Source organism: Chiloscyllium plagiosum, unplaced genomic scaffold (assembly GCF_037043375.1).
Source record: "Chiloscyllium plagiosum isolate Xiang-an unplaced genomic scaffold, Cpla_swu_hap1 HiC_scaffold_6, whole genome shotgun sequence".
Taxonomy (NCBI): domain Eukaryota; kingdom Metazoa; phylum Chordata; class Chondrichthyes; order Orectolobiformes; family Hemiscylliidae; genus Chiloscyllium; species Chiloscyllium plagiosum.
Window position 1 is genome coordinate 128,495,884 of NW_028270144.1, and position 13,962 is coordinate 128,509,845.

The following is a 13,962-nucleotide window of genomic DNA, read 5'->3' on the forward strand; positions in this document are numbered from 1 at the left end:
ACAATGCCCTTAGGGAGGGAATTCCAGGATTCTGACCCAGCGACAGTGAAGGAATGGCAATATATTTCCAAGTAGAGACGGTGAGTGAGGGTGTTCCCAGGTATTTTATTTGTCTGTTTGGAACATGGGCTGTGCTATCAAATCCCTCCAAATGAATTCAGTTCAAGATGTGGGTCAGAGAGAAATGCTCCTGCATGGAAAAGTGCACAGGGCAGCTTCATCACTTGTCAGCCTCCTTTGAATTTAGGTTGTGGCGCACTGCTGGGTAAGTCCATCTCGTCAATTTTTCCTGCTCGGTATAACTGCAAATTTCTGCCATCAGCTTTATAAATCATACCACTGAGCCAAAAATCTTAAGTTGCCACACAGAGATTTGAAACAATTGTTTTGCAATCGTTAGTATGTGTGACAATGCCCTTGGTACACACAAGTCAATGCCCAATACAGAATCACAGTTAAAGTAAAGACATTCAAACTCAATATTGTTAAAAAGAACTTTAGTTTTAAACAGTTTTGTACAGACATAATTAAATCATTAAAAATACAAAATCTTAAATGAAAGGAACACAGGCGCACACACACGCGTGGGTATCCTTGTCGTTTGCTCTTGCTGTTCTTGTCATCACTGTGCTACAGCTAAACAGGAATTCAGTGCTAATCACCAACACACATTACAGCAAGGACTGACTAGGTGGGGACGGAGCAAACAGGGAAGGCACCACAAAAATAACTTGGCATAATTGCATTAAATATCACAGATAAAAGCAACTTCACAAACTCCTCCAATTAGCCGTAGTTACAATACATTAAAACGGAAAAAAAATAAAGAAGAGTAAACGAAAGACAAACAAGCTCTTGGCTTCTGGCAGTTCACACACATTATTGCATAATTATTCTAAAAAAGTTGAGGACTTTTTTTCATTTTGAAAATATATATTTGGAGAAAGGTTGAAGAAGAAACACAATAAGGTTCCTACATTGAGTTGGGCTCAGCACCTCCGGATGACACAACGTCCAGCACAGAATAAGTGACACTATATTCTCAACAATGGACAGTATAGAACAAAACAACAAGCCAAGAGTGCAAATAGATCAGTCCCCCAACTTGGAGTGTTGAAAATCCTTCCTACTTTGTTTTCTCGACAGATCAGTGAAAATCTGGATCCCTCTCCTTTTGCCCACAACGAGGAAACATCTGGAACTTTCGAGCACGCGATAGATAGATCTTTGCTGTGACAGGGTATTGAGGGACTTGGAGTCATGGTGGACAGATGAAATTGCAGGTCTGCCAATGCTGGAGCAAGCCCAAGGGGCTGAATGGCTGCCTATTGCCTGAACTTCAGTGCATTGTCCAGTGTTTGGTCAGCTGCGATTTGAGAAACTTGTGCGTGAGATGAAGCTCAGCAGAATGATACGTTTAATGAAATTACCTCAAACCATACAGGGACGAGAGACATTCATTCATGGATGACTAAGTCGCCAGGGACTGAATGCGTCTCAGTAAAGGCACTTGCACAGAATTGGTGTGCTGCAAGTAAAGCTGTTAAACCACACCCTCAGGAAACAGCTTGATCTCTGATACAAGAGTTCCCAGTCGCTGTAAAATCACTTTTCACAACTCTGTACCAATCTCCCAATCAATACTTAATCAATGTTGAATAGCATGTTAAGGCAAACCACACTTAAAAACAAAAGCGAGTGCAAATTTTCTTTCCGTTATTCTAGTGAATTCGATATTTAACCTTTTAAGTCACTAATGGCAGTTCAGTTAATCTGGCAATGTCTGTATAAGTGTGAGAGATGGGTGAGAGGCAGTAAGAGCAAGGGAATGAGGTGGAAAGAAACAAGGACTTGTATTTCTATAGAACCTTTTGTGACTTCAGGATGTCTCAAAGCACTTATAGCCAATGAGGTATCAGGGAGTGCAGTCATCATTATGATATTGGAAACACTGTCCCAAGGTCCAATAGACAATAATGAGGAAATGGCGAGCAGAATCTAGTTTAGGATTTGGTTAATACTGGCGAGGACATGAATTGCTCATCATTTATTATTTCCATGGGATCTTTCGCACCTATCAGACAGTATTTTATGTCTCATGCAAAGGGTTGAACTGTCAACACTAATACTGAGGGAGCCAGTCTAGACTGGGTGATTGGTGTCTAGGAATAAGGCCTGAATGTTTGGAGGCATAGGTGTAGTGGACTACCCGTTGAAGGAGGTGGTGATGTTTGATTGGTTGACGTCGGTATAGAATCTAGGCAGGACACTAGGACCTTGCAGCAAGCGAAAATAACTCGAGACTGTGAAACAGAACCAGCTGTTCCAGGTTTCAGGTCCATCAAGAAAATGCAGACCAAACAAAACAGTTACAAGGAAATACCTGTGGGAAAGCTCACTGGCCAGAAATAGCATTCCCTCTGCCTGCAGTTGTAGATGATGCCTCAGCTGCAGGATTGTGAAGTGATTGCAAATGGGTTCTAGCCAAGTTCCAGATTCCTACCAGCATTCTGGAGAAGCCTGGAGCTTGCAGGGCAGGGAACGCTGCCAGGCCCAGACTGAGAGGAAATACACAGACTTTGGAGATTGCAGCTGGCTGACACAGATTCCTGGGAGTGGTCACTCCTCAGATTTGCACCACTGACCTCACAGCAATGGGGATGGCGGTGGTGGCACAGACAGGAGTCATTTCTACACTATTACAGAATTAACTTCAAGAACAAATCCACAAACACCATTGAGACACTTCAAACTTGCTTTACCCAGTCAACAGACATGTCAAGTCCCACCAGTGGAACCGGTGTATCTGACCTGGGCTTTTTTACCTCCCTCACCGCCCACCCACCAGACTATGGCTTCAGTCACAGGAGATGGAGCTTCTATAAACTGCTGGAGCAGTTTATAGCAACCCCTTTGACCAGCTGCACAAAGATACTTGCTGTGTGAAGGTGTATGTGATCACTTGCAGGTTGTTTAATTTGAGCTAGTGAACAGATTGCTGCCTACCTTCACTCCCTCTGCAGGATGGTGAGAATATAATCACAAGGGAAAATAAATAATTTGAAGAAAAGAAGAACATTTCCTTCTACCTCTGGCAGAGCAGAAGCTGAACTTCATCCTGTCCAGTCCTCACTGCAGGGCAGAGGTGATTTTCCCTTTAGTGTGTTGAAAGCAAACAGCTGAAACAGCTGCACATGCTTAACTCAATTTTTCATACACCCTTTGACCAGTCTTTCTCTTTCTCTCTCTCTCTCTCTCTCTCACTCACCCACTACCACTCTGCAAAATACTGAATGGGATCCATTTGACTAGAATCAGAACAAATTGGCCCCATTTTCAGAAACACTTAAGATTCAGATCCTAACTTCTCAGATATCCATACTGCATACACACCGTCACACCTTACCTTTCTTTCCTCAATTCCAGCATGGATACAATACCAATGGATGGTCAGCAGCATCTCACCCTCCTGGCCCCAGAATGGAATCATGCGCTTTCTGAGGCACAGGAAGACAATTTCTGAAGACAACATTCCCCCTCCTTTCCTGGGCAGGTGACCCCAATGCAATTTAAGCCAGAGGATGTGCTTGAAAATAAAGCAAACAGTGCACAGTGAAAGGAGTCAGCACTGCCCATCTATCAACCAGAACTACAGAAGCCCCATCAACAGGACCCGCTGGTTTCTGTGTGATCCATGCCACTGCATTTCTTTACTGTGATGAACACGATGGAAACGGATTTAACTTAATACTTCCACATGGAATGAAACAAAATGCATCTCACTGCACTGCTTGTAAGGACGAAGACTCTCAACAGTGTGGAGACAGGAGTGAAAGAACAGAAGAGTGAGGAAGAGGTCGCAGCCTCTGTATTCTATCATCCAAACGTTGCTAAGGACAGTAAGCACCTTCCTCATCTGGACAGGTCAGTTGGGTTTACATTTTCCTTTTTTCAATATTGCTTGAGTTTCAGAGCTACTGTCTATCAACATTTTGAAAAAGTCTTCCTAAGGCACTTTTTTGTTTACAATGAAGAAAACAACAAAATCCCAACAGACTATTTTCCAACTTGCTGTAAACTCTCCAGGAGAATGTTCTGGTGAACAGGATCCGTCACTCCAGCCTCATCCAAGTCGTCCTTGGTTATGTCACTGGTGAAGGATCAAAAGAAAAAGAACCGGAACAAGAGTCAGCTTGAGATTTTCCATTTCCTCAGTTATTAATATTTCCCTTCATTGCCCAGGTCAGGGATGTTACCGATCGACTGCAGAGCATTCTAAAAGGGGACGGCTTGGATTGGTGCCTGGGAGTATGACGTTATTGCAATCACAGAGACTTAGTTGAAGGAAGGGCATGATGATTGGCAACTAAATGTTCCAGGATACAGACGCTTCAGATAGGACAGGGAGGGAAGTAAAGGGGGGGATGGAGTTGCATATAGGCACCAACGATATAAGTAGAAAACGAGATGAGGTCCTGAAAGAAGAATTCAGGGAGCTAGGAGAGAAGTTAAAGAGGAGGACCTCAAAGGTAGTGATCTCAGGATTACTACCAGTGCCACGTGCTAGCCAATGTAGAGATGAAAAAATAGGCAGGATGAACACGTGGCTTGAGAGATGGTGTAGGAGGGAGGGGTTCAGATTTGTTGGACATTGGGATGGGTTCTGGGGAAGGTGGGACTATTACAAAATGGACGGTCTACATCTGAACGAGACTGGAACCAATGTCCTTGGGGGAGTTTTTGCTACTGATGTTTGTGAGGTTTTAAACTAATGTGGCAGGGGGCTGGGAACCAGAAGAGAAAACAAGTAGGCAGTGAGGTGGAGACTGCAGACTGTAAGAATTATGAAGATAGCACGAATAAAGGGAAGAATAGGCAGAGAGCAGGTGAGCACAAAACAACTGAAATGCATCTACTTTAATGCAAGGAGTATAGTGTGTAAGACAGATGAACTTAGGGCTTGGATTGGTGCCTGGGAATATGACGTTGCAATCACAGAGACTTGGTTGAAGGAAGGACATGATGATATAGACGCTTCCGACAGGACAGGGAGTAAAGTAAAGGGGGGGGCGGAGTTGGATTGCTGGTCAGGGACGATATGACGGTTGTGCTAAAGGAGGACACTATGGAGATCTTGGGAAGTGAGGCATTATGGGTGGAGCTGAGAAATAAGAAGGGTGCAGTTACATTGTTGGGGTTGTATTACAGGCCTCCAAACACAGAGCGTCAGGTAGAAGTAGAAATAGGTAAACAGATTATGGAAAGATGTAGAGGCAATAGGGTAATGATGATGGGAGATTTTAATTTTACCAACATTGACTGGGATACACTTAGCGCCAGAGGTCTGGATGGGGTAGAATTTGTAAGAAGCGTCTAGGAGAGTTTCCTAGAGCAGTATGTCAATAGTCCAACAAGGGAAGGGGTCATTTTGGACCTGGTACTGGGGAACGAGCCAGGACAGTTGGTAGAAGTTGCAGTGGGGGATTTCTTTGGGAACAGTGACAAGTCTGTAAGTTTTAGAATACTCGTAGATAAAGAACAGAGTGGTCCTCAGGGAACAGTACTAAATTGGGCCAAGGCCAATTATATCAAAATTAGGCAGGAGCTCGGAAATGTGGATTGGACACAGCTATTTGAAGGGAAGTCCACATTTGAGATGAGGAAGGCTTTCAAAGATAGGTTAAAGATAGTGCAGGATAGGCATGTCCTGTTGAAGGCAAAGGATAGGAAGGGCAAGATTTGTGAACTGTGGATGACAGGAGAAATTGTACGACTAGCCAAGAGGAAAAAGGAAGCATACATAAGGTCTAGGCAGCTAAGAACAGAACAGGCCCTGGAGGAATATCGGAAGAGTAGGACACGTCTGAAACGAGGAATCAAGCGGGCAAAAAGGGGTCATGAAACAGCTTTAGCTAGCAGAATTAAGGAGAATCCCAAAGCATTTTATTCTTATATAAGATGCAAGCGGGTAACTAGAGAAAGGATTGGTCCACTAAAGGACAACGAAGGAAGGCTGTGTGTCGAACCTGAGCAAATGAATGAGATTCTGAAAGATCACTCTGCTTCAGTGTTCATTGAGGAGAGGAACATGATGAATGTTGAGATTAGAGATTGAAGTTTGATTAGTATGGATCATGTTGACACAAGTAGGGATGATGCGTTGGGTAGGCTAGAAGTTATTAAGGTGGACAAATCCCCAGGACCAGATGGGATCTATCCCAGGTTACTGAGGGAGGAGAGAGAGGAAATAGCTGGCGCCCTGACAGATATCTTTATGGTATCCTTAAATACAGGTGAGGTGCTGGAGGACTGGAGGGTTGCTCATATTGTCCCCCTGTACAAGAAGGGTAGTAGGGATATTCCAGGTAACTACAGACCAGTGAGCCTGACGTCAGTGGTGGGAAAGTTGCTGGAGAAGGTACTGAGGGATAGGATCTATTTATATTTAGAAAAGAATGGGCTTATCAGTGATAGGCAACATGGTTTTGTGTGGGGGAGATCATGCCATACCAACTTAAGAGAGTTCCTTGAGGAAGTGACCAAGTTGATAGATGAAGGAAGGGCTGTTGATGTCATATACATGGACTTTGGTAAGGCATTTGATCAGGCTCATGGTAGACTAATGGAGAAAATGAAGTCACATGGTATGCAGGATGTTCTAGCGAGGTGGTTAAAGAACTGGTTGAGCAACAGGAGACAGAGAGCAGTAGTTGAAGGGAGTTTCTCAAAATGGAGAAAGGTGACCAGTGGTATTCCACAGGGGTCAGTGTTGGGGCCACTGTTGTTTGTAATATACATAAATGATCTGGAAGAGGGCACTGTTGGTATGATCATCAAGTTTGCAGATGGCGCGAAGATTGGTGGAGTAGCAGAAAGCATAAGGGACTGTCAGAGAATATAGAGGATATAGATAGACTGGAGAGTTAGGCGGAAAAGTGGTAGATGGTTTTCAATCCAGACAAATGTGAGATGATGCATTTAGGCAAGACTAATTCTAGAGCGAGTTATACAATGAATGGAAGAGCCTTGGGAAAAGTTGATGGGCAGAGAGATTTGGGAGTCCAGGTCCATTTTACTCTGAAGTTTGCTGCACAGGTGGATAGAGTGGTCAAGAAGGCATTTGGTATGCTTGCCTTCATTGGACGGGGTCTTGAGTATAAGAGCTGGCAGGTCATGTTAAAATTGTACAAGACTTTGGTTCGGCCGCACTTAGAATACTGTGTACAGTTCTGGTCTCAACATTACCAAAAGGATGTGAACGCTTTGGAGAGGGTGCAGCGAAGGTTTACGAGGCTGTTGCCTGGTATGGAAGGTGCTAGCTATGAAGAGAGGTTGAGTAGGTTGGGTTTATTTTCATTAGAAAAAAGGAGATTAAGGGGGGGACCTGATTGAGGTTTACAAAATCATGAAGGGTATAGACAGGGTGGATAGAGACAAGCTTTTTCCCAGGGTGAAGGATTCAATAACGAGAGGTCATGCTTTCAAGGCGAGAGGTGAAAAATTTAAGGGGGATACACATGGCAAGTACTTCACACAGAGGTTGGTGGGCATTTTGGAACATGTTGCCTGCAGAGGTGGTAGAGACAGGCACGATAGATTCATTTAAGATGCATCTGGACAGATGCACGAGTAGGTGGGGAGCAGAGGGAGACAGATGCTTAGGAATTGACCGACTGGTTTAGACAGTACATTTGGATCGGTTCAGGCTTGGAGGGCCGAAGGGCCTGTTCCTGGGCTGTAAACTTTCTTTGTTCTTGTTGACTCTCACTATGTCTTGCCCTGGTGTGTCAGAATATCAGTCTGATAGAGAAAGGAAACTGAAATGAAATGGATCTGTATACTCTCCCCCACTAATCTATTTCCCTGTGGGCTGCCCGCCTCATGATGGGAAGGCACATGCCCTTCGATAACTCTACAGCTTTGCTGGTAGGAACAAACGGAAATGAACAGGACCATTCCAATTGTGCAGGCACCTACCTCAGAAACTCTAAATCATCCCAGCCATTATGGATCAGCCCATCTTCATATCTCTCCAAACCTAGGCGACGTAACCAGTTACCTATACTGGAGTCGTGGGACAGGCTGGAGCTGGTGCTGCTCGCTTGACACGATGACTACATGGAGAAAACAGACAAGTTATCACACAAGTTAAATGATGAAACTGATCGGTGATCTGAGATGCGAAGCCACTGACCGCCTCTGTTACAAATCTCAAGACACATGAGCAGGGGAATGTCCACTGATATGGTCCATATTTTTGACGAAGATTTAAATAGAATGATGTGGGATATATGGCACACAAATAGGGCATTTGGCCAAACAGTCCACAGCAGTGTTCATACTCCACCCAAGCCTTCTCCAGTGCTTCTACTATCCTCTGCTCTCCTCTTCATTCTGTGTTTCGCCAGATTTTCCTTAAATGGATCTACACTGCTCACTTCATTTACTCCAATGGGCAAGTTACATATTTTCACTACGCTTTACATAAAGAGATTTCTCCTGAATCTCCTACTTGATGTTTTGGTGACCATCTTATCTGGATGGCTTCTAGTTTTACTGTCCTCTATTAAATGGTAACACACTCTGCATCTGCTCCAGATAAATCAGTTTATAATTTTAAAGATTTTTGAGAGAAGAGGTGCAGCAGCCTATCCTTTCTTCTCATGTTGACCGACTCTTAGCCAAAACAAATACAATCCCCCCAAGCGAATGCATTTTCATTTCATTTACTACTCTCCTGTGAAACCATATCAAAATATTTCAGAAAATTCAGATACACCATGTCCACTGGCTCTGCGACAAAGAACTCAGGAAATGCCAAGCTTGTCAAACATAATTTCCCTCTCATTAATCCAAATCTACTAATTTTAGCATTTACTGAGGAACGTCGATTATCCGAATATTGGATTATCCGAAGGAGATCTCAAGTTCCCGATAGAAACATTACAAAGATGTGTTTCCAACACTGATCGGGTTGTTTGTTTACAGTGATTAAAAGTGAACTCGGCTTACTGAAATGCAGCCGAGAACAGTCCTGGTACCGTCTCCAAATGACTGACCTCTCGCCCTCTCTCTCCCCGGAGTTCTACACAGGGGTGTAGCCTAAACCGCCCCCCCACCTTCCCCAGATAATTTCTCCAACATTGTCCTGTACAGGGCAAAGGTGGAACCTGTGAAATAGTTGCAGTCAGATGGTAGGAGCGTGTGTGCATGTCTCTGTGGGCATCTATGTGGTTGCACGCACACACGATATTTGAAGACACACCCCCCCCACCCCCAAAAAGGCGGTGGCAGCAGCTGTCTTGTTGTTGGTGTCCTGTCCGGCCGACCCAGAGAGGTCGGTGTTGGATGGGGTTGGGGTTGGATGGGGTGCGGTGTTGGACAGGGTTGGGTCGTGAGCGTGTGGGTGGACAAGGGGAGAGGGTGGGGGCAGACGGGTGGGGGGGGTCAGCGCAGTGTGCTGCTGCCTAGTCTCCTGAACGGGGAACGGACTTGACAGAAAACTCCAAGCCCCAGAGCAAATCAATTAATCAAATAATCAATTATCTGAATGAAATAATGCCTACCCATCTTATTCGCATAATCGAGGTTCCTCTGTATTCCAAAATATCCAATTATCACATCCACTAAAATAGATTTCAAAATTTTTGCTAATATCAAAACAACATGATTGTAGTGCTGCACTCTCCTCCTTCCTCCCTTAAGTAGTGGGATGACAGTAGTGGGACTAGTTTCCAAACAATAGGAACCTTTCCCAATCTACAGAATTACAGAAGATAATTACCAAAGCATCCATCACCTCAAAAGCTACTCCCTCAAGTAGCGATAGCCGTGTTGATGCATGCTTTATTAACTATAGGAGCTAATTTTTAAAATAAATATTCATAGTGTATAGGCTTCGTGATGAGCCACTATTTACTGTCATCATTAGATGCTCTTGTAAACGTGGTGGTGAGCTGCCTTCTTGAATTGCAGTCCATTTGGTGTGAGTCGACAAGTGCCATTAGAGGCAGTTCAACATTTTGACCTAGGAACAGTATTGGTGAGTGACTTGGAGAGGATCTTGCAGGTGACGATGTCCCATGCAACAGAGGGGTAGTGGCATAGTGAAATGTCATTGGACTATCAATCCAGAACCTCAGGCCAATGCTCTGGGGGCATGGGTTCAAATTCCAACATGGCAGATAATGAAATCTGAATTCAACAAACTCTGTAATAAAGAGGTGAACTAATGGTGACCATTGATTGTTATAATCCTCTCCTTTAGGTGAGGATATCTGTAATCTCTACTTGGTTTGGTTGACATGTGACAAACATCCACTCCCTCCACCACTGATGCTCAATAGCAGCAGTGTGTACCATCTACCAGGATGCATTGCAGAAATTCACCGAGGCTAAGATAGCACCTTCCAAATCCACGTGGCTTCAAGGCAATGTGGTTGATTCTAATCATCAAACTAGTTAACTCCAACAATTAAGGACAAGCAACAAATGCTGACTTTGCCAATGATACCCCCATGAACAAATCAAGCTGCTTTTGTTCTTCTATGTGATAGCAGCTGTGTGCTTTGAGGTGGTGGACAAGATTTGGGGAGTCAGGACTGAGTTACGGCAGGAATTCTAGTGTCTGACCTGCCCTTGTAACCACAGTATTTATGTGGCTACTCCATCCTGGTCACCCCCAGGATGTTGATAGTGGGGGATTCAGCAACAGTTGTGCCACTGAATAGAGTCAGAGATGTACAGCATGAAAACAGACCCTTCGGTCCAATTCGTCCATGCCGACAAGATGTCCCAACCCAATCTCGTCCCACTGCCAGCACCCAGCCCATATCCCTCCAAACCCTTCCTATTCATATATCCATCCAAATGCCTCTTAAATGTTCCAATTGTACTAGCCTCCACCACATCCTCTGGCAGCTCATTCCATACACGTACCACCCTGTGTGTGAGAAAGTTGCCTCTTAGGTCTCTTTTATATCTTTCCCCTCTCACCCGAAACCTATGCCCTCTAGTTCTGAACTCCCCGACCCAAGGGAAAAGACTTTGTCTATTTATCCTATCCATGCCCCTCAATTTTGTAAACCTCTATAAGGTCACCCCTCAGCCTCCGATGCTCCAGGGAAAACATCCCCAGCCTGTTCAGCCTCTCTCCCTGTAGCTCAGATCCTCCAACCCTGGCAACATCCTTGTAAATCTTTTCTGAACCCTTTCAAGTTTCACAACATCTTTCCGATAGGAAGGAGACCAGAATTGCACACAACATTCCAATAGTGGCCTAACCAATGTCCTGTACAGCCGCAACATGACCGCCCAATCCCTGTACTCAATACTCTGACCAAAAAAGGAAAGCATACCAAACACTTTCTTCACTATCCTATCTACCTGCGACTCCACTTTCAAGGAGCTATGAACCTGCACTCCAAGGTCTCTTTGTTCAGCAACACTCCCTAGGACCTCACCATTAAGTGTATAAGTCCTGCTAAGATTTGCTTTTCCAAAATGCAGCAACTCGCATTTATCTGAATTAAACTCCATCTGCCACTTCTGAGCCCATTGGCCCATCTAGTCCAGATCCTGTTGTAATCTGAAGTCACCCTCCTCGCTGTCCACTACACCTCCAATTTTGGTGTCATCTGCAAAATTACTAACTTGTACCTCTTATGCTCGCAAATGTTGAGAAGGAAAGGTTAGATTCTCACTTGTTCGAGAATGATCATTGCCTTGCATTTGTGCAGCATGAATATTTCCTGTCGCTTGCCATGTCTACATCCTTTTGAAGTTCTGCATTATCTTCCTCAACATATTCAGTGCTTCCATGTTTGGCATGATTAGCAATTTTTGAAATTGTGCTGCCTAGTCCAAAGTCTTGAACATTAACATTTACTATGAAAAGCAAGGGTTGTAACACTGATTTCGGGCATCTCTATGATAAACCTTTCCCACAGCCTGAAAACCATTAACTATTTCTTGGACTTTTATAACCTGCCAAAATTCTGCTCGAAGCAGGACCTGCCAAGCCCTGCAAGTCTCCCTCCAAGCCATTCACCATATCACCATTCCCTCAGTCTCGCTGTGCCAAAATCCAAGGGTCCAACAACGCTAAATGGTCTTCAGCGTTTCAAGAAGCAACTCACGATCACCACAAAGACAATAGGGATAAGCAAAAAATGCTGGCCCAGCCAATGCACCAACATCCCATGAATGAATAGAACTAAAATTCTACAAATTTATTCATTTCTTCCTATGTACCTTCACCAAGGTTGCAGATGACAAAAAATAGTGGGAAGACAATCGGTGAGGATGACAATTTGAACATTCCCTGAGAGGCTGGCTGACCTGCTGTGCTTTTCCACCACCATTCCAATCTTGACTAATCTCCAGCAACTGTAGTACCCACTTTCGCCTGAGGATGACAGTTTGCAGAGGGATATAAAAAAGGTTAAGCAAATCAGCAAAAACTTGGAAGATGGAAATATAATGAGGCAAAATGCGAGGTTATATACTTTGGCAGGGCGAACCAAGAACGCGATCATTACTTAAATAGAGAAAGACTACAGAAAGTTACAGAAGAGAGGAATGAGGGAGCACCAGCATCCAAGTTCAGTAGAAAGTAGGGAAAGCAAATCTAATGTTGGCCTTCATTTCAAAGGGAATGGAGCATAAAAATAGGGAGACCTTGCTAACACTATACAAGGCACTAGTCAGTCTATGTTTGGAATACTGTGAACAGCTTTGAGCCCTAATCTAAGGAAAGATAGACTGGCATTGGAGGCAGTCCAGAGAAGGTTCACTCGGCTGATCCCGGGTCCAGAGAGACTGTTTTATGGGAAGAGATTGAGTAGGTTGGAACTGTACTTATTAGAATTTAAAAGACTGAGAGGTGACCTCATTGAAACATGTAAAATTTTTAGAAGACTTAACAGGGGAGACACAGAAATAGAGTTGTTTGCTCCTGTGGAAGAGAGTCTTGGACCAGCAGACATAATCTTAGAATAAGAGGTCATACATTTAAGACAGAAATGAGGAGGAATTTCTTCACAGATGGGAGCCAATCTGTGGAATTCTTTACTGTGGAGCTCTGTTGAAGCTGTGTCATTAAGTATATTCAAGGCTGAGATAGATAGAGTTTTAATCAGTAAGGGAATCAAGAGTTGAGGAAAAGGCAGGAAAAGGGAGTTGAGGATTATCAGATCAACTAATCTTTTGAAGAGCAGAGCAGACTTGATGGGCCTGAAAGGCCGACTTCTGCTTTCAAGTCTTATGGTCCTCCTGGAACTTGCTGTGGTTTCAGTGTTAATTACATCCCTCAACTTGACATTCCTGCAAAGTTAGAAATTGTGTTTTGATCCACAAATGATCGTTAATATAAAGTGTATGCAACATTTGTCTCTTAGTCTTGCAAGATATTTCCCACTTGCTGCCAGTGAATAGCTATCCTTTGTCCTTACTCCCTACCCCCTGTCTTGCAGTCAGCTAGCTATCCTACAGATAGCACTGTAAGCTACCTGGATTGGAGGGGCAAGTTATGAGGAGACACAGACATACTTAGCAAGTAAGGAAAGTATAACAGATGAACTGGATCGTAGAGAAGTGCGAGGTTACCCACTTCAGATCAGACAAGATAAATCAGAATAACTCCTGAATAGTGAGAAAACAGTAACAATGAAGGAGCAAAGTATACAAAATGCAATCAGAAAAGGCTTCAAAGATGTTGGCCTTCATTTAATGGTGACTGGAATACAAAGACAGAAAGTAATGCTTGATTTATAAGAAGATTTGGTCAACCCCATCTGGGCTAACTGCCTTTAATTCTGGAACATGAAGTCAGTATATTCATCCTGAGCTGCATTGGGTTCACATTCACATGAGTGATACTGGGCATAAAAGTGTCAAATTGAGGATGGTTTAAATAAACTTTATCTGCATTAATAATTGCCTGGAAGTTACAGAACTTGAACT

The 13,962-nt window shown here is 43.8% G+C and overlaps 1 protein-coding gene across 1 annotated transcript in view; it reads right to left on the bottom strand.

The window, feature by feature from the left end:
- Positions 1-480: 480 nt before the first annotated feature.
- inppl1a (inositol polyphosphate phosphatase-like 1a) overlaps positions 481-13,962 on the bottom strand; it is a 235,795-nt gene continuing 222,313 nt past the window's right edge. Inside the window, exons 27-28 of the mRNA XM_087988454.1 lie at positions 7,978-8,114; positions 481-4,150 (exon numbers count right to left, since the gene is read on the bottom strand). Coding sequence (XP_087844580.1) covers positions 4,057-4,150; positions 7,978-8,114 — 231 coding nt within the window. The 3' untranslated portion in view covers positions 481-4,056. The remainder of the gene's footprint in view (positions 4,151-7,977; positions 8,115-13,962) is intronic.